General features: G+C 29.6%; 2 protein-coding genes across 3 annotated transcripts; one reads left to right on the top strand and one right to left on the bottom strand.

Annotated features, from left to right (window-relative positions):
* Positions 1-4,570: 4,570 nt before the first annotated feature.
* Positions 4,571-10,248, bottom strand: LOC105116544 (splicing factor 3A subunit 3-like). Its single transcript, XM_011013953.1, has 12 exons — positions 9,945-10,248; positions 9,741-9,854; positions 9,527-9,631; positions 8,864-9,006; positions 8,636-8,732; positions 8,217-8,381; positions 7,502-7,573; positions 6,517-6,675; positions 6,244-6,321; positions 5,693-5,821; positions 5,188-5,334; positions 4,571-4,973 (listed from the first exon to the last, which is right to left on the bottom strand). Exons 1-12 carry the CDS (start codon positions 10,116-10,118, stop codon positions 4,827-4,829), a joined length of 1,530 nt encoding a protein of 509 aa, XP_011012255.1. The 5' UTR covers positions 10,119-10,248; the 3' UTR covers positions 4,571-4,826.
* An 882-nt stretch (positions 10,249-11,130) lies between these two features.
* Positions 11,131-15,887, top strand: LOC105116543 (vesicle transport protein SFT2B-like). Of its 2 annotated transcripts, XM_011013951.1 has the most exons (7): positions 11,131-11,457; positions 11,568-11,621; positions 13,305-13,378; positions 13,678-13,742; positions 13,883-13,995; positions 15,105-15,163; positions 15,549-15,887. In XM_011013951.1, the coding sequence occupies exons 1-7, from the start codon at positions 11,356-11,358 to the stop codon at positions 15,625-15,627; spliced, it is 546 nt and encodes a 181-aa protein (XP_011012253.1). In that variant the 5' UTR covers positions 11,131-11,355; the 3' UTR covers positions 15,628-15,887. The 2 variants fall into 2 exon arrangements, with proteins under 2 accessions (XP_011012253.1, XP_011012254.1); XM_011013952.1 differs by lacking the exon at positions 13,678-13,742 and having other exon boundaries at positions 11,138-11,457; positions 13,878-13,995.
* The last annotated feature ends 9,604 nt before the right edge of the window (positions 15,888-25,491 follow it).

Raw genomic sequence — 25,491 nt, 5'->3', positions numbered from 1 at the left:
TTATTATATAAGCTAAATTCATAATTGGCTTTCCCATCCAAAGCATAATTAACTAGTTGTATGCCCTTGCAATAGATGATGTAATTTTAGTTGTTAGATTGTTCATCTATGATCAATTTTCTAGCAATTTGACTATATATTAACATAATATTTTTGTAATCATTGTAATTATATTTATTTGTATTGTTTTTATTTTGTTTGATCAGAAATAGAAATAATAATGGATTTTATACCCATGAAAAATATCTAACCCAAGTTTTTTATATTTTGTAACATTACATTTGTTTTCAACTTTGTATCAATTTTTTATTAATTAAAATTGAATCTATAGAATTTTTATCCTAAAAATAAGATAATAAAGTTTTAAAAAATATTTAATATATTTTATTTTCTTGATGCATATCAAAATTAAATTATTATTTTTAAAAAAATTATTTTATCACTTGATTTCACAATTTTATATATAAAAAAAAACCTCAACTAAAAAAAAAATCACATAGTTCATATCATGTGTTACTATAAATCTTTGAATAATTTAAGAAACATTGGTTGATTTAGCTTAGAAAATGAAATTATTTTTATTTTATTTTTATTATTTTATATCTTACAAAATAAAATATTAACAAAAAAAAATCTAAAGGGTGCGATAAAAGCACTATTATAACAAAGATGTAATTTATTATAGATTGAAATAGTAATATTACTTCTTTACCCTTAACATAATGGTTTAGCTGATTGTGGAAAATAAAATAGTCTTTCACATGGTTTATTTATCATTCTAGAATTGTTAAGGGCATCTTGATCTTTACAATAAATATCTGTACATTAAAATTACTTGAATACCCTTAAAAGAAAACACACATTTAACTATGGTCTATAGACATTTTTGGTTTTTTACTTTTAAAGAACATTATAATGACTCAATTGCCCTTGCCTTTGGAATCAAAATTCTCAGAGTATGACTTCAGGGTTTTTTTTGTAATTTTATAAAAATTTTTTCATAATAATTATTTTATCCTAAGGGCAAGAAGGTAATTTGATAAATAAAATAAAAAAACAAAAAAAATATTGATGCTTGTGTTGCATGCATCAGCCCCTCTATTGCCTTCAAATGGTGCGTGTAGATGTCTCTGAAGGTCAAAACCAATGTTCCATCATGGCATGTTATTTGTTTCAATATTTTCTTTCTTCTTAGACAGTGCGTGCATAATAATTCCATCCAATTTGAATTTTTTTTTTCATTTCTCTTTTATCCACCTTGATTTGAACATTGTGTCTAAAAAACAATCACAACAGCCCTTTAATTACTTTTTCTTTCGTATTTAATCATTATTTTTTTAATTATAATTTTTTTATTTTAAAATATCATTTTAAATTAAAAATTATTTTTAATTTCATTTTTCATTAATCTTTTCATCTCCATATTTGGTCATTATTTTTTTAATTGTTGTCATAACCTAGTTTTTAAACAACTAATAAAAAATAAATATAATTAAGAATAGAGTTTAAGATAAATTCAAAGTTAAGGGTTTAAATTATCAAAATTGAAAGTCAATTAGTCAGAAATTAAAGAATTATTAAGTTTGGAAATTTAATTAAATTTTGGATTAGTTTAATGAATAAAATCAGGAGTTTAATTAAAAAAATATCAAAGTTTGAAACTGATTCAAGAAAAAATACAGTAAATTAAAAGACTAAGGACCATAGTAAAATTGCGGGTTTACTTTTGGAATTTTAAGTGATTTTTTCAGGGATAATTTTGGAAGAATTAAAAGTTAAAAATTTAATTAAGGACCAAATTGAACAATCCAGAAATTAAATATTGTTTTGTAAACAATGTTATAATTTAGGGATTCAGTTGAAATTAATCCAATGGCAAAATTAAAAGAAATTTTTAATTACTTAGGGATCCAATTGTTAAAATTTCAAAGATCAGGGATCAAAATGAAAATGTCCATTTCTGCTGAAATGATACCGTGGATGGATGGAACAGCCACGTTTGTTTTCTTCATCCCGATTCAACAGGGAAACTGGAAAATCAGCAGCAAATCCTAACAATCATGACCATGTTTCTGCCCACGATCCCGTTCGTGGAGGGAATAATATTCTTGCAAAGGTAGGATTGGTTTTGGGGCAGGGGGGGTGGAGAGAAACCCAGGACCAAGGGAACGACGAGTGGAAGATGAACAACACAAAAAAAATAGAAACAAGGGACTGAAACAAAAAAAAAAAAAAACAGAAGGGAACGTTGAACAAAGAATGAACCCAGACAAGGAAAGAAAAGCAGAGGAACAACACAGAGAGGAGAATCGGTTTTGCCATTGCTTTCATCCTTGTAGAAAACGACCCAAAAATCAGTATCAATAGAAGCCGGCACCTTCGTTCTCGGTTCCTTCATTATCTCAAAATCTGCTGGAAAACAAAAGTAGACCATAGGCATAGGAGCAAAAAAGGAAAGCAGAAGGAAAGGTATCAAGCAGGCGAAAGTCACCACCAGCATTTCAGCCAAAGCTTCGTCATCATCTCCATCGCCTCTAAAAGAGCAGGCACGCAACTTCTTTTCGCATTATTTCAAATAAGTGGCTTTTACATTGTGCAAGCGAATTTTAATTCACTTGCACAGTGTAACAACACGCGTGCATCAGCGCATGCGCGTTACTTAGCCCAACCAGTTGAGCTGGCCTAGTCTAAAAAATATATTTTGAGTTGAAATAAAAATATATATATATATAAATAAATAAAAATAAAAATTTATTAATTTATTAATTTATTTACTGTTATCAAAATCAAGAATAAAAATATTGATTTAAATTTATTTTATTTTATTTTATTTTAACTATATAAAAATAGAAAAATATGTGTATGCATAAAAATAAATTTTATTTTTGTTTTTATTCATTGATGTTAGAATCAAGAATAAAAATATAGATTTAAATTTTTTTTTTATAATTACATAATATTTACCAACGTCAGATTAGAAGTATACATAGTTAAATATTCACTGGTGTTAGAGTTAGAAATATCACATATAAACCATCATAACATAAACCAACAAAATATTAACAATTTATGACATAATTAGCAATGCAGTCTATCTCAAGTAGAACGTTTAAGGGGAGACAACATTTTTCCTTTTGCGTAATCAATCTCGTATTATAGAATCTCTACTAACTAGTCAGAATTTCTAGTAACCATAATATTATGTAGCGACTTCTTAAATAAAACCATTTCCTATTAAAGAACAGGATGCTAGAAATCTGTTCTTTCCATGATAAATTTTTAAGGCCGCCGCAATATCGGGTGCAACAATTTTTTTTTATATAAGGGATGATTTATAGAATTGATTTTTTTTTATTTTATCCTCCAATTTTCTTTTTATTGTTATTTTTAAGCTTTTGTATGTTTTGTAGACTGATTTTTTTTCTTCTAATTTTATCATTTAATATTAAATTGGTTGGGGGTTAATAGGCTTCTTTATTGAGCTTAAATCTAAGATTTCAAAGGTTATGGTTTTAGAAAATTAACTCAAGTTTAAGAAATTCGCTCAAGTTTACTTGGTTTTTCATATTATTAAATTATGATTATTATTATTTTGTTAATAAATTAACTAAACTTATTAAACTCAATAACTCAAGTTTTAAATTTTTCTTCTTCTTTAGAAATTTTAGTGTTTGTCTCAACTTTGTTTTTCTTACATCCAAAAAATTTATTCTGATTTGTAGTGTTTCATCGGCCACCATCGAATCACTTTTTTTTAAAAAAATTATTTTTGTCCTTGTAACCTTTAATATTCAGTTTATTATAATTGATATTTTTGATTTGTTTCGATATAAATTTTATGATTTTATAATAATCTCTCACCTCAATTTACAAATTTCACTTGCGATAGATCAATCCAATATACCTCTATTTTAAAAAAAAAAATTGAAAAAAAATATCATCCAGCATACACCATTTAAGTATTTTAAAAATATTTTATCTTTTATCAATAAGCTGACTTTCTAATGTTTTAACATAATTTTTTTAGGTTAGAAAAAAATAAATAATCTAACCCACACTAAAGTTAGTGACATCTAAAATTGATCTTCAAAATATTATCCATGCCTTACTAGATTCCAGGATCATTAAGCTTAGATATCTTTGTTACCTTTGCCGTACAACTCGAGTGGCAAGAATCAAAGAAAGTTGCAAGTATTTAAGACTATTTACTTTTACACGTTCTAAAAATATTTTAAAAAATTATTTTTTATAGTTTTTTATTTTAAATTAATATTTTTTTATTTTTTATATTATTTTAATACAGTGATATCAAAAATAATTTTAAAAAATAAAAAAAATTATTTTAATATATTTTAAAATAATAAAAACTTTAAAAAATAATCACAACTCCTCTACCAAATAACATCAAAGCAACTTCAGAACTTTTTATCGCAAGCTGATCATATGCCAGTAATTACAGGACAAGAAAATTTAAATACCTTAATCCCAACCAGCTGATTTGCCACTTCAGGCAATAAATTATTTTCTCCGCCCATGCATAAACACAAATTTATGACATCCAAAGAGATCTATGAGCAATGAAACTGTAACTCAATTATACAAAGTGAGGCAAATCAATTTGAAATTCAGCTTTACGATTTCATTTAGTCTGGTTTGACAAGTAAAATTTATGGACTACATGCTAGCAGATAAATACATCCATTTTACAAAGCCATGCCTAAATTGTTATAATGTTTGAGAACTGCAAATGATTTTCCCAGCACTGGGTTGGGTAGGTCACTCTCACCGTTCAAAATTAAGATGCTTCTCTGGCAATATATTGCACTTCAAATCAGTCCCTGGCGCTGGAGATCAGTGTATGTCTTTCTATTGTAAATGTTACCCTCCTTATCCTCGTATTCTTCCTCGAGATCTGGGCGCCACTTGTTCACTCCTTGCCGCTCTTGTATCCTCTTCCATAATTCTTGAGCTTCCTGGAAAAAAACAAAAAGAAAAGGAAAATTTAAGTCTTAGACAAAAAGAGCCCAGTGAATAAAAGCGGGAGTTAGATTTGAAACTAACATGCAAAATCAGCACTAAGAATTTCATGCTAAAAAAAGATTAGGAGTTTGATTTGAATGGGCAAAATAAAAGGCATTTAACAAAGAATGGTTCAGATTTCAGAAAAATGTCTGAGAATGGACGCACCTTAATTGATGTGATCTCATTGAAGTTCTTGGTGTTTGGAATGCCAAGGCAACGCATCCCATGCTGATGACGCCATTCCTTGAAATGCCGCTCAAAGGCTCTTCTACCCCAGTAACTATAGTTCCCACATATCTCGCACTTAAATTCCTGACATGCAGAAAAATAATTGAGATCCTCTAGCCAAAGAAACTATTGAATACTATAACTACACCATAAAAAGAACCTCCACTAAACAACTAATATAACTAGAGAATTATTAGATGCATTATAATGATGGATAATACATTACTTATTGCACTTGAAAATGAAAACTTCCTCACAATCAATCAAATACACCTGGGAAAATGAAAACAATATACAGCAGAGAAAACTACTCCCTAATGTAGAGAGAAAAAACTTTATTACCAAATAGCCGAAAGAAACAGAATATACATGGAAGAAACCAGTTATGAGATATGCTACTTAAACAACAACAACGGGCTTCTACAATTAATAAGAAACGTACCTGACCAAGACCATGAAGTTTATACAGCCAGTAAGGTATAGGCTTCCCATCCCAACCCATTGGCAACTTGAGAGGATTGTAAATCTGTTGCTCATCATCATCACTTTCAGTGTCAGCCTGTGTCTCTTCCTGCATCAGTTTCAAAATCACATATCAATTATTGCCAGCAAGCCGAAACACTCAAGTCTAATTTCTTGGACAATAACAATCAGACGTCCAATTTATGCAGACAGTAAGAAAAAGTTCATGCAAATGGTCTTGCTGCTTTGTATTACAAATTGTTCTTTATATGCAGCTATATCATGCATAGTTGGCAATAATGCATTAGCATACCCTGCCCACTACAAGAGAAAAAAAATATTCTGCTTATACTGGATTGCAATAGGGTTTGATCATCTAATATCATCATGGTGCAAATGGCTTGCTACAATTTTGCCCGGGTACCAAAAGCACATAGAATGTTAATATGAAATGCTATGTTAAAAGTTGTCATTCACACTACTTTATATGCTAAAGCACTTTAGAAATTGTGGCGACTTATGACAACTTACCTCCTCACGTTCTGCTTCCATTTCATCATATGTCAAAGCCTGCTTCTTCACAACATTTTCTTTTGTTCGTACAATTGTCTGCACAAGGTCACAGAAAAATCAATTACCAAAAACCACAAAAAAGAATTATTTAAGGCACGTATGCAGTCAATATTCAAATGCAGACTATTAAAACATACAAAAAATCTGGTAGGTAAGCAAAAAATTAAATCTTAATTTGATACTGGTCAAGAGAATGGAGGAGAAACAGGGTACATTTGCACCACAGCTAACCTCATCTAGCAAGTCGCACAATTTATTAATTTTGGCCTCCATCAGGGCAATTTCTTTTGAATTGTCAACTTCTTTTGAGGTTGCAGCACCCCCATTCGGTTCTGATCCACGTGATCCTTTCACAAAATGTTTCTTGTCCAACTTTTCAAGAGGTGTGTCCTGCACAGAATAAACAAATAAATACATAAAACACAAAATGCCAAAACAAACCAAATAAGAAACATTTTTTTTAAAAAAAAAAATAAGTCATGTAGAGAAGTAATCTAATCTAGCCTAAGGAAATAAGGCATCCTCTGATTGAAGAATAGTTCCATAGGGAGGATTCTACTTCATAAATAAAATAACACAGCATAGCTTGAAGTTAGATGTAATTAGAGAGGCTCTTACCATATGAACAAACAAACAAACATGCGTGCGTGTATGTGAGATGAACCAAATAAGATACATTTTTGTTTTAAAAAAACAAGTCATGTTGAGAAGTAATCTAATCTAGCTTAAGGAAACAAAGCATCCTCCAATTGAAGAATAGTTCCATAGGGAGGATTCTACTCCATAAATAAAATGCCACAACGTAGCTTGAAGTTAGATGTGATTAGAGAGGCTCTTAACATAAGAACAAACAAACAAACATGTGTGTCTTTGCAGGTTCAAGCTTCAAGCACTGCTTTTAGGGGAGTTTCCTTGGCTAATATTCAGCATGAGTGGGCTGCTCTTTTATAAATATCTGTTTCCTCTCTTCTTTGGGAGGAAGTCTTATTGTCCATCACACTTGGTAATTCTTAAATTTTTAATGCAATCTTCTCTTACCCAAAATTATAAATTCATGTTCACCACTGAACTGACCAAGTATGAAATGGAAAAAAAATTCCCTCCTGACAAAAAGATTAATTTTTAACTAAGAAATTAGAGAAAAAGAGAACATCCATTGGATCTCTTTTGTTCCTAAACTTATAAGGCTTGTATATAGTAAAAGAACTAGTCCAACCTTTGTGAGGAAAAGCCTTTCTGCACGCTGCTGTAAAGTACCACCACTCTTTAGCCCCAATGCAGCCAAGGCCTGACAGAAAACATGTAGCAAACAAATTAAAAATATATGCAGTTGGAAAGGACAACTAAAACCAACAAAATAGAATTCTGCAAAAAAAAACTGTTACAGCACATGGAATGAACTTGGAAACATTGATGAAGCAACTGAACAATAACAATTGCCCAAGTCGTGGCATACTTTTCTATTACAAACTTCTGTGACTCCACAGCAACCCACTGGATATTATTAATATTTTCCAGTGTTGATCAAACTGTCCGATACCAGAGTATTTCTCGTTAAACTACCAAAGCAATCAATGACATGAAATGTGACTCCACAGCACTGCATTTGATATTATTAATAATTTCCAGTGTCAATCACACTGTCTGATATCAGAGTATTTCACGTTAAATTGTCAAAGCAATCAACATTGAAGAAATGTGGATTAATAACAGCATCCCATCTAGCACTTTAAACTCAACACTATAAGGATAATGGTAACATGTCACTATCAGCTGTCACTTGGTAATATAGAAGTACATCTTTGTTTATTGAAATTAACATAAACTACTGTAAATAAGCAAGAGAATGCTCTATGATTTTAGATTTCCATTTAAGCAAAAAGCGTTTGATGGAAAAACTATGCAGCCAGAAAAAAAATTATATGGCTTACCTCCTTTAATTTTTCAGGGCCCACTTCTTTCAGCTCCTCAACGGTGCTGTAAAAATCAAGATCAATAACAGTATGATCAGCTGACAAATGCCCATTTTCTCGACTGGTCTTTTCCCATCCTTGAACTGTGTCATTTTCCCATTGCTCTTCAAATTCAGTAGTAACCTACAACAATAACAATCCTATAATGTCAAATGAAGTACATAATTGGCTATAACCAAGCATGGTCAAAATTCTTTGTTCTATAGACAAAAAAAAAAAAAATGAGAAAATTGTAGCAGCACTTGGCATTTAGAAGCAAAAATTACTGTTTGACACTAGTGTTAGCATTTGGTGAATCAAGCAGGCAAGTGTCCTACAGCATCATAAACAATGAGCAAAAGAATTAAAAAAGAAAGAAAGAATCATTTAAAATAAACCTTTGAAAAAATCCTATCAAGATCTTGCAAGGGCTCTGTCCGCTGGAAAAAATAAACTAAATATTCAAGTAGATTCTCCATGTATTCCCTGTATTGCCTGAAGAAAATTGAAACAAAAACAGAATTTAAAATTTGGATAAAAAAATCACAGTGAGATGCAGATGCTGGAAAATATAACACCTAAAAATGTATCAAAAAATCAGGGGGGCGCAGAGAGAGAGAGTCTACCTTGAAAACTTCAATTTGCGGGGTACAATATTTGGTTGGGAGAAAATGTCAAGGTAAGTAGAGTATTCAATAGGCTTCTCGAATTTTAAATTATTGTACTGGTTATACAATTCATGCATGTCTAGGTATTTCCCGAAAGCTTCCTGTAATATAAATCCAGCTATAGTGTTAGTTATTGCAGGGAAAATTCATACAACATAATTAGGATAAGTCTCTGGTAGAAAAAAGGCAAACAATTGTTTTCCAACTAATAAATTATAAGTTACCTAGCATGAACACTTTGAATCTTGGCATATGAAACTATGTCCTAAAGTATCAAACTGAAAAGACTACTCACTCCAATCTCACAGTAGATGAACTTGAAAATGCCAACAGAATCTCAAGATTTTGTAACGCATTACTTAATTTACTGCCCCCATTATCCTATATACATTATATGACACTAACATCTAATGGTGTCAGTTCATTTATTGAGCAAAAAAGTAGTAGATGAACATAACCCAGACCAGTTTCTTCAAATTCTATAAACCACCTCAACCCTAATTTCCAGTTGCCTACCATAAACTCTTCGAACATTCACAATGTCAAACTACAGCCCAAAAATACCAACAGGTTGAACTAAGCTAAAACAGCCATTAAGTGGCACAAATTAAAGAGACTAACCTCGCCTGTAAACTCAATTACTGGCTCTTCTTTAAGCATTGCCTCATAATCCTCATTGGCATCAACAACCCGAGCTGCTGGATGCCTTCTATGATACTCTCGAATCTTCACACAAAAAAAGAATTACAACCAATTAATACAGCACAAGTTGCATAACAACCAGCAATCATCATATAAATTGCTTAATTAAAATCAATTAAAAACATTAACTTACCTCTTTTAATCTATCATAAAAAGCACTAAACACATTAGTCCCCATCGCGGTTTGTCCTCCAAGCGCCGCAATCTCATCTCTCCTCGCATTATCTTTATCTTCGTATATCTCAACCTAAAAAATTAAAAAAAATTAAAAATAAAAACCAGAAACTAAAAATTATAATTATTGTTAAAGTAAATTAATGAGAGAGAGAGGAATTACCAGTTTCTCAGTAGTGGTAATGATATTGTCAATCATGTTACGGACACGGTGGCTTTGAAAAAGACGGTCCTTGTTATTTGCTGGTTCGTTCTGGAGATCTTTAACGATGAGTCGTTCGAGTCTCTCTACTTCCTCGTGAGAGGCGCGAGTCATCTCTAATAGAGTCGACGACATCTTCGCCGCGGTCTCTGCCTCCGGCTCCGGTGAAACTTGCAGTGGATTTAAGTGTGGTTTTGTTTAGGGTTCTCACTTCTCAGTTGACAGAAGTCGCAGAAGCGAGAGGCTGAGCGAGGTTCGATTTTTATTTTTATTGTCCAAAGAGAAATGTTTGAAGCATTATAACGGTGTCGTTTCTGGTTTTAGTTTACTTTTAATTACAGCGCTTGCCCTGATTTTTGCTATAATTACACGAAGTAACTTATTATTTTTCAAATGATGTAATTTTTTTTTTAATATTAAAAACATAATTAGTTTATAGTAAAATCCTTATTTCATGATAAGGGTCATGGACCTATCTTTCACCTTGAACGGATAAAAATGGTTAAATTTGCGCAAGGGATGCAAAAATTAAAAAAAAAATAATTTATAAATATTGAATACATTTTTTATGTATATATCTGATAGGAAATATGTTATAATAATGTGTTAAAAATTATGAAGATAATATTGTGACTGTAAATATAAATGTAGAAAACCTTAAAAATTTTCAAAGCGTGGCCCATACTAAAAGAATCTAGGACTTGCTTCTCAAAATAATAAAATTACTGATAATTTTCATCCCATATGCTAAAGAAAATGGTAGATTAATAAATCTTTATAGGAAATCATTCTTTGAAAAAAAAACACATTTATTGGTATTTTTAAATTATTTTTTGAGTTTTTCTCATCTAAGTGCTTATTCAATTATATTTAGTATTTTTAATTTGATATTTTTAAATATGTTTGTATAATATCATATTTAAATCTCACCATCAGAAATATAAATGAAATGGTAAAATAAATAAAATTAATCATAAATACAAAATTTCAAATCAAAGATATTAGGATAATCTTTTTTAGAAAAAAAAAAACTATAACGTTACAATTAAACTTTCGATGTTAATTGTAACTTGTATTTATGTGGTCAAGGTATTAATATTCAGGTTTTCAGGGGGGCTTGTATAATTTATTCAAACTCAGAGCATCTTAACTCCAAATGTCCAAATTAAAGGGACTTGAATGACTCATCGCCTTTCATTGAGGGCTGTTTAAGCTGCTTAGCCAGCTTAATGCGAACTTGCTCCTGCCATCTCTCTTCAGGGATTTTTTTTAAAAAAAATTTTTTGTCTTCAGGAGATTTTAGAATGTTGTTAGAAAGAATAAAAAAGAGCAAAAGCATTGAAAAAGCTTAAATTTTTACCACAAAATACCCATGTGGAAGCTAAATCAGTTCTTATCATGTGATGATGAGGAGAGAGAAGAGAGTTTCTTGGAAGAAGAATCAGATGGCCTTTGTTCACTTTCTCCTACGCAGGTTTGTTTTTCCAATTCCACCTCAAATCTTGCATCTTTCTTGATTATAAAGTTTTCATATATTTTTTTTTTTCTAAAGCCTTTTGGCTATCTGGGTTTTTGTTTGTGTAGAGAATGTATGCATTTGCTGCCTCTTTGGTCGCTGGTTTGGCTCTTATGTTTCTGGTATGTCGGTTTGAAGTTTATCTTTTTGTTTGTTGTTGGATTGTATTGAAGCATAAAATGTGTTCTTTATGCGATGTTAGTGATTGAAATTTAATGTGTTTTTGGAAGTGGTAATATGTAATAAATTTAGCTTTTGAAGAGAAAAAATTAGAAGTAATTAATGGTAGAAATATTCTTGTCTCAAATATTGCAAGGAGCTTATAGATTTTCTTCCTGTGTTTATATCCGTGTCTAAGGTTTCGAATTTCTTTCTTTTACTGAATGTCTACAAAAGTGGAATTGCTTCTGAGGAGTTCATTAAATGTTCAACTTTTGCAGTTCAGTCTGTTGGGTTTTGTAATTCATGCTCTACTAATTTGATGTTGTCAGCTCAATTTGTTTAGACTATTCAAATGGTTTTCAAACTTTTATAGGGTAATTCTTTGGCCAATTTATAGAGGCGTATTATCTAATACAACTATACAAGGATTACTGTCATATTGTAGTATGTCATTTATTAGACTACTTTCCATAATACAACAGTCCCATAGCAAGCTTAGTATTAAACTTTCATTTTCCCTATCAGGGCATCTAAGAGGGGCAAGTTGTCTGCATCTGCAGATCACATTGCTTTTCACATGCTTCCACTACATTTACTGCATTTTGTTAACAGGATGCCACAAGCACCATTTATATAACTCATGTATCAAATCATCACTCCCGTGGGATGATGGTAGTATACCTTTGGTTGGTGGTTGATATGTTGTTAGCTCGGGCATATAAACACTGAGGAGCAGTCCTCTAGACTTGCCTCGAGAAGAATATGGGAATTCCTGTCATGTTGGAGATGTTGGACAATCATCATTTCTGGACTGTCTATAACAGCCTGGAGCCTATAAGCATGGACCATATATAGATCCCCCTCACCAACAATTTCCATTTCTTTTCTTTTCTTTTCTTTCAAAGCTTATCTCAATGTTTCCCTTTTTCTCCAATAATGCATTCTATCATCCATGGAAAAGATTCTTGGTAAGCTATCATCAAATTAGATCATTGGGCCAAACTATCACAAGAAGATCGCATTTCAAAATCAGCGTCATAGTTTAGAATGCATCTTAGAGGTTAAAAATGATATGTATTTGTACTTTATTAGTGATGAAATTATTTAGTTTCAGGCTGCAAAGAAATGGGAAGTAAATGAATAGGATATGTATCTGGAGAAAATTTTATCTGGTTCTTCTGCTTGGCTTAGATTGTTAGCATACCTAATTGCAAAAGAGGTGTTGTCTTACCAATGTCTGTAAATTTTTAACTCCTAAGTTAACCTTCTTCCTTTTCTTTGAGCATAGAAACTCTATGCATCTTTCATACATTCAAGTTCCATTATTACCACTTGATTGGTGTTCTCGTTCGTTTCCTGCTTAAGTAGACATTCAAGTCCCATTATTACTACTAGATAGTATTTCCCTTCTGTTTCCTGCTTAAGTAGGTGAGTTTAGATTAGTTGAGGGAAAGTGTGGGATGATAGAACATTGAGAATCTGAGCATGTTGAAGGAGTATACTGATTTTGAGTCATAATCCTGTTAGACAACATACTCGCTTTTGTGATCATTTATTGTGACATTTTGAAAGCTGTATTTCAATGGAAGCATGTGGGCATCTTAAAATTGCTGATATCTTTACAAAATCTGTTTGTGTTGCAGTCCTTGATTGTGTTCGCCAAGCCCATTAAATTTGCATTATTGTTCACCTTTGGCAATATGTTGGCAGTTGGAAGGTAGATTGACATTCTTACTCAATTTAGATTGCATTTTAATCTTTTATTTTTAATCTCTCTATTTGCTGGTTTGTTCAGGCACAAGTTTATATCCAGTCCCCTTGCCACCCTGATTTGTAATATTTCTTTCATACGTGTAAAAACAAAAACACCACTTCTTATTCATCATAGCAAAGGAAGGGCTTCTTTTTTTATTGTTGTTATTGTTGCCTGGCATAACTTCATTTAAATTCTTTCTTAATATAAACACTTTGAATAATCTGGAAAAAACTAGTTAATTTTATCACTTTTGATCTGAGGCTTTTTGGCACTCCAAGTTGGACTTTGCCAGCCTACTCAGTCATGTGTTATTGTGTATTTGGAAGTGAGTTTACATAAGTTAGAGAGCTTTATTGATTCCACACAGATAGTATCCCTGAGATCATCTGTAATTCAGATCAACTGAATTGTTGCCCTTCTTGAGGTCATTTGCATTCTGAATTTATTTTGTGTATGGCAGCACAGCCTTCCTTATTGGAACTGAGCGACAACTAGGCATGATGTTTGACCCTGCCCGAATTTATGCAACAGCTATATACATCGGATGCGTTGTTCTGGCTCTCATTTGTGCACTCTTGGTATTTCAACAGTTTCAATTCATTTTTCAAATATAATAGTAGTGCCCCTCAATGATAGAGAAAACTTGGGAAATTAAAGTGCAATCATGATTGTTTTTATGACCTATAGGGTTACTATCCTTGGTTTGTTCAAATTTTCAATCCCAAACATGAGTATTCTGGATCATGCCCATTTCTTTTCACTTTCTTGCAATTAAAATGAGAAGTTCTGTTATCCTTAGTTTATGTACTGCAGCATACAAGATAATGTGCATCTAACCATTTTCACCTCAAGTTATTAAAAGAATTCCTTTTGTTAACGATTAAGGTTCTTCTTCAGTGCTACCTCAAAGAAAATTGCACATCTCCTAATTCTCTGGTACTCTGTCATACTTTCTCCATTTTCCCCCTTCGTTTCCTTAGTTGTCATTGCATTCTTTTTTATCTACCACAGAAGAATTTACATCATGTTGGCATTTTGATTCTGAGTTATGGATTCAAATTTAAATAATGTAGAATTTAGGTATAAATTTCTACCGTTGTATCTATTTACATTGTTAATTGACCAGAAAGCTTTCTGCTTCATTGACAGACTAAATGAAGCTGAGGATTCCTTTTACCTGTGTCTCTGAAAAATTGAGATTCCTTTGAATTTTAACCAAGTGGTTAAACTTGAAACCATTTTCGACTCTGTTCATGCCTCCTGATGGGCTTCCATTAGCTATGCTTTTATCCTTGTGCTGTCTCTCAGAAGACCTTCTCTCACTCTCTCACAAATTCACCAAAATTTCAGAAGAGGTCACATCATGAAAAGCTTCTCGTTTGAACAGAGCGGTAGACTAAAATGGCCCTGCCATCTCACATCCTGGCCCTTGTGAACTTTTTGGGCTAAAGCGTGCCCTCCTTTTAGTAGAGAAAAAAAAAGTGTTCAAGATCAATTTGGAGAACAAGACATCTCCAAGGGGAATAATTAACAAATTTTAAAATATTAGAGAACTGCAATTGTGTTGAATATCTGACAATAAAACACACCTAAGTCTCCTTTCTCAAATATATATAATAAAATAAAATAAAAACTTTCAAATTGTAGCAGTTTTAAATCATTTCTGCACTTTCTTTTCATGTTGCAGATCCATAGCAAGATTTTAACAGTGTTTGCCATCATATTCGAGATTTGTGCCCTTATCTGGTAAGTTTGTCTTTCACTTTTGCCCATTTCACCAGTTTTATGGGAAGGGATAAGGACACAAGATTAGAATTGTACAGTGAAGATTAGAATTGTACAGTGAAGTCTTGCAATATTGTATATAGTACACAATAGTGTTCAGACTATTTGGGATAGAAATTATACAGCACACTCTTTTTCGTTTTTCAGAGACTACAATACATGGTTCCAGCCATGTACTGTTTCATCTCTAAAGACCACAAAATATGATTTTCAGCCTTTTTTCTTATGTATCAGGCAACATCTCTAGTCTCTACAATAGCTTCTCTGAGTTTAACAATAGGAAGTTATTTTGGCATTTAAAATGCTTTGTTCGCAATACTTATTTGCCCAGTTTGAGCTGTTTCAGGTACAGCTTGAGCTATATTCCTTTTGCTCGGAGAATGGTGTCTAATTTGATGATCCGATTATGCGACACTGAGTTATAGCTAGTGCAAAGTCATGGAGAGTGATAAACTGAGAGGTTCTAGAAGCCTTGGCTGACGGCAGTTTTCTTGTTTTTTCATGAGTTGGTTCTCAAGGATTTTTTTCACTTGATCTCAGAGTTTGGCAATTCTGATTGTTGAATTGGCAGCGTAACACAAGCTGTAGGTTTTTCAACTTACACACACACACAAAGACCAACTGTTTCCTTGATCATTTCAACTTGAAATCATTTGCTCCTAGTGATCCATTTCATTTAGAATAAGCTTTTATCTTCCTCCTTTTTTTGTTTATTAAATCTTTTAGGAGATAGACAAGAGAACTAAGAAAATTATATACGAAAGAGTAAGACTGAAAAGGAGCCCATATTTTTGCAGAATGCATTGATTAGACGAGGGCCATTCTAACTTTTGTTTTTTGGTCCTCCATGCAGTGATGCAGATAAGGGATTCAAGAGTTGAGTTCACAGAGAATATGAGCGCTTTTTAGTCAAAACAGGAAATGCTTTAACAACTGAAATGGGCCAAAATTATGGAAAGCCCTACTCCATTTAGGCATGGCAAACAACGTTCCAGTTGAACACTAAACCCTAGCGTAAGGTATCATACTTTCCTCGAAGAGGTATAAATATGAAATATGGACAAGGAATCTCGTATGTCTCAAAGATGGGAAAGACAAAGGTGTCTCATATCAGTTTGCCAGCTCATTAGAGGTTAAAAACGACGAAGACATTTTTCCACATCCACGTTTTAGCCACATGTGTGAAATCATTAATGGCAGATACCTATACACAGATGGACTGATGATAGATACCGATCACATGATCTGCATTGGACAACCTTAATGATGAATACCAACCACTTGACAGACTGTCTTCAGTACTATTAAATCTTTCTGTTTAAGTAGTCAATGCTGTCCTCAGTACTCGCAACTACCTATTTACTTTTGTACCAAAGAAAAAACATCAGTACATGTCTTTGTTTGCGTTTACATGGACCACAACAATAGCCTGCAAGCAAATTAAAGTCACTGACAGGCAAATGAAACTCCTAGCAAATTACGATAATTTCTTTTTCTTCTTCTTCTTTACAACAAGTAAACCAAAAATTAGAAAATGTAATCCACGGGCAACTAAAACTAATCAAATATCTCATGCTCAATTTAATGTAATTATAAAAATTCACAATTTTATGTGAGATTAAGTGCAGTTTGATACTAGAAAATATTGCTAAAAACATCAAAATCATATAACTGTTCATGTATCGTGTCGGAAAAAAAAACTATATTTAAAATGAATCCCATGTTCATAATCTATACAGACATGAAGAAAAGTAATGGGGAATTAGGGTGGTGGAAAATAATTTATCACATGGTAGTGGAAAATAGTGATTTAAAAATCAAGTTACCATCCATTCTATAAAATATTAATAAGTATTGAATAAATTCTATTTATGTTTCTATTTCTCCTTCATACTCTTTGTATTGAAGCCGTTTAACAATTTACACAAAAGATTCATTGTTATTCATTGTTGTTATTGGTTTTAGTAGTACTGTATATGATCATATATATATTCTGTACTATTAAAACTAATAACAACCATGAATCTTTTTTATCAATTAGATACTAATGTGTATTGGGTTATAAATGTCATCTTTAATTTTGCTTGTCACTCCTTTTTATAATATGAACTGGGAAACGTATTATAAAAAAATTTATATGCTTCCTATGGAGGTATCTATTTAAACATAATAAATTTCATAACTTTGATATGTGATGTAACATCTTTTTATCATATAGTTCAATTTAAATTTTAAATCACTTTATATATATATATATATAGATAAAGAGAGAGTAGTTTTTAGCATGTATCAACTGCTTAATTTTAATAAGTTTTTTCAAAATTAGATTTTTTTTATTGTTAGTTATGTTGTTAGATAAGATTACGTAATACTCATAAACGAGTTGACCAAGACAACTTGGAATATCATCATTCATTCTCATAAGCAATATTTTTTTTGTAGTAATTGATTTATAAAAATGCATAAAACTCTCCATTAAGATCCTTTACAATCTTTTTAGAATTTATTTGAATCAACTTATTTCATCAATCTCAATTTAATTGGAGTAAATTTCGTATATTTTCTTCTTCTTTTATTTTAGTGGACTTTGTATCATATTTTCTATTAGCCTCTCTATAATCAAAATTATACTATATTTGTTAAAAAATAACTAAAACTAATCAAATATTTTATTTTTTAATCATTTTTTTAAATGGATACATAAGGAGGGGGTAATTTATTATAACAATTGATTGATTTGATGAACATGCTTATTTGAAGAAAAAAATTATTGTATCTCATATTGTGTTTGGACTAATATGCTATATATTGTGTTAATTAGGAATATAAATTGAAAGCACAACTAAGCCTTTATAAATTAATACTTTTAGGGCCATGAAAATTTATTAGTTAATCAAGATATTAGTTAATCAATAAATTAATAATTTATTAGTTTATACATTAATTAATAAAAATTTAATTTATTAGGGTATTCTTTATTTATTTTTTTCAAAATATTGAAGTTAATGCATATATCATATATTGTTATTATATATGAACATGATCTAATTTTCAAATTACAAGTTATTTATTATACATACCAAAGACAAATGATTAGTCCTTTTCTGTATTAATATCATATCATATCAGCACTCCTACCCATTAATATTATGTCATATCAATATTTTTAGCATGACTAACATGCAAATTAAAGTAAGTGACTTGATTGCTTATATAGTCTTACATATCATAATTTCTTATAACATTTGCTCCAAATAAGATATTTGTTACTTACCATGTAAATGTTAGTATAATACATCAAGTCTTGAAAGCTACTTCAAGAATTTCAGTTTAAAATTTAATTAAATCATCTTACTTAAAAATAAACAGATGCTATTTGATAATGTGCAATTGTCTCATTATGTGGCCCCTTAGATTTTAAAAGATAAGATCATGTAATACTCATAAACAAGTTGATCTAGTTAGACAATATGGAATATCAGCATCATTTATTTTCATATGCAATGTTTTTTTGGTAATTTATTCATAAAAATACTTAAAATCCTCCATTTAGATCCTTTATAATCTTTCTATAATTCACTTGAATCAACTAATTGCCATCAATCTTAAACTAATTATTGCAAATTTCATATATTGTTTTTTCTTCTTCTTCAATGGACTTTATATCATCTTTTACAATAACCTCTCTAAAAAAAAAAAAAATTATATTGCTTCACAAGCAACTAAAACCATAATTTTAAAACTTGGACTGGCTTAGCAGGTCCACCCGGGACCCAGCAGACCCATGCTTGGAACCGGTCCGAGTCTAAATAAAAACCCACCTAGGAGTTAGGCCAGCAAAACTCGATCAACCTGACAGGTTAACTAGGAATCCAGTCGACCCGGGTAAACCTAGCTAAGACCCGGCTACCTTCCTGACAGAGAAAGGCAACAACAGTCCGTAAGATCTAATCTTTGGAGGCAACTGTATTTTTTACAAGTACTCAACAAATGGCCTTTCCAAATCCTCATTTGAAATCTTTGTCTTCCCTTTCTCTTCATTATTCTCATTCCCATCATTACCAGAAGTACTTGCCCCTATTTGTGGCAACCGAGTGCCTTTGCACCATCTTAAAAAACCTTATCAATTGATTCTTTCCCCATTGTTGCAAACTTTGAACCCATTTGTGATTAATAATTTTGATAAGAGGGTAACGTCTCAACAAATAAAAAGAAAAGGAAAGTGAATAAATGCTTGAATATAAAGAGGGAATGTAGGAGAGAGAGTAGACTTCTAGCTTTTGGATTGTAGAAGTTCTTAACTACTCTCCATTGCCTAGGGTTTTGTGCCTTGAACTCAAATAAAAAATATTTCAAATTCGAGTGGAAGACAAATCTCACCTCGTTAGGTTAATTTCGTAATGGAGCCCACATGAGCTCCTCCTTCTTAACCGGCCCCTACATGTAATTAATAATTTTTTTGGGTTGATCCGGGTTCGGGTCGATCACCGGATCAAGTTTTAAAACTATAATTGAAACTAATAAAATCTTTTAATTTTGAATCATTTTTTTCTTACAATACATATAAAAAAAGGGGTGGTTTATAATAACAACCAATTGATTTGAACATGGTTGTTTGAAATAGTTATCGTGATTTTATCTCATGTTGTGTTTGGACTGATATGCTATATTATGTTGACTTCGAATATAAAATAAAAGTACAACAAAACCTATATAAATTAATATTTTTAGGTTCATGAAAATTTGTTAGTTAATTAAGAAATTATTTAATTAATAATTTATTAATTTAATTAATAAAAATTTGATCTATTAAGGGTTTTTTTTCTTCAAAACATTGAAGTTAATGCATATATCATGTATTGTTATATATAAACATTATCTAATTTTTAAATTACGAGTCTGGTCTATAATAATATTGTGTCATACCAATACTTCTAACATGAAAAGTATAAAAATTAAAGTTAGTAAGTTGATTGCTTATATAATCTTTTATATTCTAAATTTTTATAACATATGGTACTCTAAACAATATATTCGATTCTTGTCATGTAAATGCTATTTCTATATAACAAGTCTTGAAAGTTACAGCTTAAAAGTTAATTAAATAGTGTTACTTTTTGGATGTTTTTAAAAATAAATGATTGAACAAACTTCAGCAAGCTCATCATATCGGGCCAATTCTGAACTTTATGTTCGCAATACTTATTTGCCCAGTTTGAGCTGTAGGTACAACCTGAGCTGTATTCCTCTGGCTCGGAGAATGGTAGTGCAAATCAAGGAGAGTGATAAACTGAGAGATTCTTGAAGCCTTAGCTGATGGCAGTTTTCTTGTTTTTTCATCTGAGTTGGTTCTCAAGGATTTTTTTCACTTGACCTCAGAGTTTGGCAATTTTGATTGTTGAATTGACAGCAAAACATAAGTTGTAGGTTCTTTAATATATATATATATATATATATATAAAGGTGTCTCAGTAGAGGTTAAAAACGATAAATAACATGTTTATTGTAGTTGCTTTTATTTTTTAAAGTATTTTTTATTTAAAAAAATATATTAATAATATTTTTTTTATGTTTTAAAAATTTATTTTTTAAAAACAATATATTCAAATAATTTAAAAATATAAAAAATATATTAATTTAAAAAAATAATTTTGTTTAAAACACTTTTCAAACCCAATTCCAGACACCTTCAAAAACATTTTTCCACATCCACGTTTTTTAGGCACATGTGTGAAATCATTAATGGCAGATATTGACTAATGATAGATACTGAACAATTGATCTGCATTGGAAACCCTTAATGATTCAAACCAACCACTTGGTAGACTGTATTCAATACCATCAATATAAAGGTGTCTCATATCAGCATGCTAGCTCAGTAGAGGTTAAAAACGATAAAGAAGATGTTTAATAGTGTGGTTATTCTTTTAAAAAAAAAATTATTTTAAAAAAATATATTAATAATATATTTTTTATTTTTTAAAAATTTATTTTTAAAAACACTATATTCAAATAATTTAAAAATATTAAAAATATATTAATTTAAAAAAAACAACTTTTTTTAAAACACTTTTCAAGCCCAATTGCAACGCCTTCAAAAACATTTTTCCACATCCATGTTTTTTAGGCACATGTGTGAAATCATTAATGGCAGATACGTAAAAACAGACTGACTAATGATAGATACTGAACACATGATCTGCATTGGACACCCTTAATGATTCATACCAACCACGTGGTAGCCTGTATTCAATACCATCAGATTATATTTATTTTTATATTTTAAAAATATTTAAAAAAATTTAAATTTTTAATATTTTTTTATCATTTTAATATATTAATTTTAAAAATATTTTTTTAATATATTTTTAAATAAAAATTACTTTAAAAAATAAGCAATTTCACTTTCACCATGTGAATCTTTCCGTTCAGATGGACAATGCTGTCATCAGTACGAGCAACTACCTATTTACTTGTTGTACCAAAGACAAAACATCAGTCTTTGTCAGCATTTATATGGACCACGACAGTATTCGTACAACAGCCTGCATGCAAATTAAAGTCACTGACATGCAAATGAAACTCCTAACAAATTACGATAATTTCTTCTTCTTCTTCTTCTTTATAACATGCAAGCAAAAAATTATGAAATGCAGGTCCACGAGCAACTAAAGCTAATCAAATATCTCATGCTCAATTCAATATAATTATAAAAATTCACAACTTTATGTGAGATTAAGTGCAGTTTGATGCTAGAAAATATTGCTAAAAACATCAAAATTATATAACTATTCTTGTATCGTGCTGAAGAATAAAAAACATAAAAAAGAAGATGTTTTTTCTAGTGAGAACAAAATAAACTATAATTAATTATAAGGTTAGTTTCAATTATAGATAATTATTAAAGCAAAGGATAACACAACTATTTAAAGTGAATCCCATATTCATAGTCTATACAGGCATGAAGAAAAGTAATGGGAAATTAGGGGTGGTGGAAAACAATTTATGACATGGTGGTGGAAAATAGTAATTTAAAAATCAACGTACCATCCATTTTATAAAATATTAATAAGTATTAAATAAACTATATTTATGTTTCTATTTCTCCTTCATATTCTTTGTATTGAAGCCGTTTAATAATTTACACAAAGGATTCATTGTTGTTATTGTTTTAATAGTACTATATATATATATATATAATTTTTTTTTTATCGATTAGATGTGTATTGGTTATAATAGTTATCTCAAATTCCCTAATCACTCCTTTAATAAAATGAACTGGAAAACTTATTATAATTGGAAAGCTTATATTTTAATAAAATAAACCAGAAAACTTATTATAATTGGAAAGCTTATATGTTTACTATGAAGATATCTATTTAAACATAATAAATTAATTTCATAACTTTGATGTGTAGTGTAACACCTTCTCATCATATGGTTCAATTCAATTTTTGAATTATTATTTTTTATTATGTATAGATTAAGAGAGAATAGTTTGTAGTATCAACCTGTTAATTTGAATGGCTTTGTTTAGAATTAGTTTTTTTCCTTATTGTTTATGATATTGTGTTTTCTAGGAATATAAAATGAAAGTAACATTTCCAAAAACATGTTTGATAAATGAATACTATACTTTTAAAAAATTATGTTTTTACTTAAAAAATACTATAAAATGATCAACTACTTTGCTTTTAGTAAAAAGTATGAGGTAAGCTTTTATCAATAACAGCATCTACTTATTATACCAAAGGAAAATATTCAATCCTTCTTTGCATTATATATGAAACATGCCAATACTCCAACATGACCTGCACAAAGATAGACTTTGTGATGCTCAGAGAATAACCAGTATGATGCTATTAGTTACTTCTTTGATTTTACTTTGGAAAAAAAAAACCAAATACAAGAGAGAAAAAATACAATTCATTAACAAAAATGATAAACATATTTCCACATATAATTTCTCTCTTCTAATTGTATCTATTTTTTTCTTTAACAAAAAATTCATAAAATAATTAATAAAAAATTACTAATTACACTATAAGTATCATAAAATTACTCTGATATGCATGCAAATTAAAATTAGTGACATGATTGCTTATAAATTCTTGCACTTCATAATACTAAATTTGTTAATTAATTAAGATATTATTTAATCAATAAATTATTAATTTAGATATTATTAATAAAAATTTAATTTATTAAGGTATTATTGATTTATTTTTTCCAACATTAAAGTTAATTCATATATCATGTATTGTTATATATAAACACTATCTAATTTTCAAATTACAAGTTATTTATTATATCAAATGCAAATGATTAGTCCTTGTATGTATTAATCTTGGGTCATATCAATACACCTTGCATGACTAACATGCAAATTAAAATGAGTGATTTAATTGCTTATATAGTCCTCTATATCATAATTTCTTATAACATGTGGTGCAAAGAACATGTTCATTACTTGTCATGTAAATGCTAGTACTATACAACAAGTCTTGAAAGTTACTTCAAGGATTGCATATTAAAATTTAATAAAATTATCTTATCTTAAAATGGACAAATGCTTATTAATAATGTTTAATTGTCTTATCATGTGGTCGCTTAAACTTTAAAATATAAGTTTATATAATACTTATAAAGGGATTGACCTAAACAATGTGAAATATTAATATCATTCATTCTCATATACAATGTTTTTGTGGTAATTTGTTCATAAAAATGCATAAAATTCTTCTTTTAGATACTTTACAATTTTTCTAGAATTTATTTAAATCAACTAATTACCATCAATCTCAAACTAATTGATGAAAATTTCATATATTTTATTATTATTATTTTTCAATGAACTTTGTATCATATTTTACAATAGCCTTTCTAAAATAAAAATAAAAATAAAACTATGTTACTTCACAAGCAATTAAAACTAATCAAATCTTTTATTTTTGAATCAATTTTTTTTCTTACAATGTATATATAAGGAGGGGTAATTTATAATAACAACTAGTTGATTTGAACATGGTTGTTTGAAATTTTTTTTTTCTTCTAATTATATCTCATATTGTGTTTGGAATGATATGTTATATATATTATGCTCACTTGGAATATAAAATGAAAGCACAACTAAACTTCTATAAATTAATATTTTTAGGATCATGAAAATTTGTTAGTTAATTGAGATATTATTTAATCAATAAATCAATAATTATTAATTTATACATTAGTTAATAAAGTTGATTTAATAAGGTATTTTATTTTTATTTATTTCAAAAACATTGAATTTAGTGCATATATCATGTACTGTTTGTTATGTATGAACACTATCAAATTTCTAAATTACAAGTTATTTATTGTACCAAAGACAAATGATTAGTCATTATCTATATTATTATTATATCATATCAATACTCCTAACATGACCAGCATGCAAATTAAAGTTAGTGACCTAATTACTTATATAGATTTGCATATTATAATTTCATATAACATGTGGTGCAAATAATATGTTAATTACTTGTCATGTAAATGTTAATACTATATAACAAGGCTTGAAAGCGACTTTAAGAATTTCATCTTAAAATTTAATGAAATTATCTCGAAATAGATAGATATTTATTAATGATGTTTAATTGTCCCATCATGTAGCTCACTAGAATTTAAAAAATAAAATTATGCAATACTTAAAAATAAGTTGACCTCGATGATGTGAAATATCAACACCATTCATTCTCATATGCAATGTTTTTTTTGTAGTAATTTGTTCATAAAAATACATGGAATTCTCCTTTTAGATTTTTCATTATTTTTCTAGAATTCATTTAAATTAATTAATTATCATCAATCTCAAACTAATTAATGCAAATTTCATATAACTCAAGAAGAAAGAAATCGAAAAAAAGAAAAGAAAAGTATAAATAAAACTACGAACTAACACTATACAAGGCAAAGAAAACATGCACATGGAAAGGTTTCCATTCCTTCGCATCTAGGTGGGGGAGGTGGTCTCGTGCTATTGCTAATTGTTAGGTTATTTTTTCACCTTTATCCCTTTAATTAACTGTTAAATCCCAATCGATCAATTTGTGTTCTTTTATCTTTCTCTCTCTCTTACACAAGTGAACCCGAAAATATTAAAAAACTATTTGAAATTTTAATATTTCATAAAAAAAATTATAAAACAATACATGTAGATATATATTATATATATTATAAATAATTAAGTTTAAAAGATTATTTCAAAAAAATAATTTATGTCATGTTGCAAAGATATTATCTTATTCTTT

This window comes from Populus euphratica, unplaced genomic scaffold, assembly GCF_000495115.2.
Source record: "Populus euphratica unplaced genomic scaffold, PopEup_1.0 scaffold979.1, whole genome shotgun sequence".
NCBI lineage: Eukaryota > Viridiplantae > Streptophyta > Magnoliopsida > Malpighiales > Salicaceae > Populus > Populus euphratica.
This window is presented reverse-complemented; position numbering and strand designations above follow the sequence as displayed.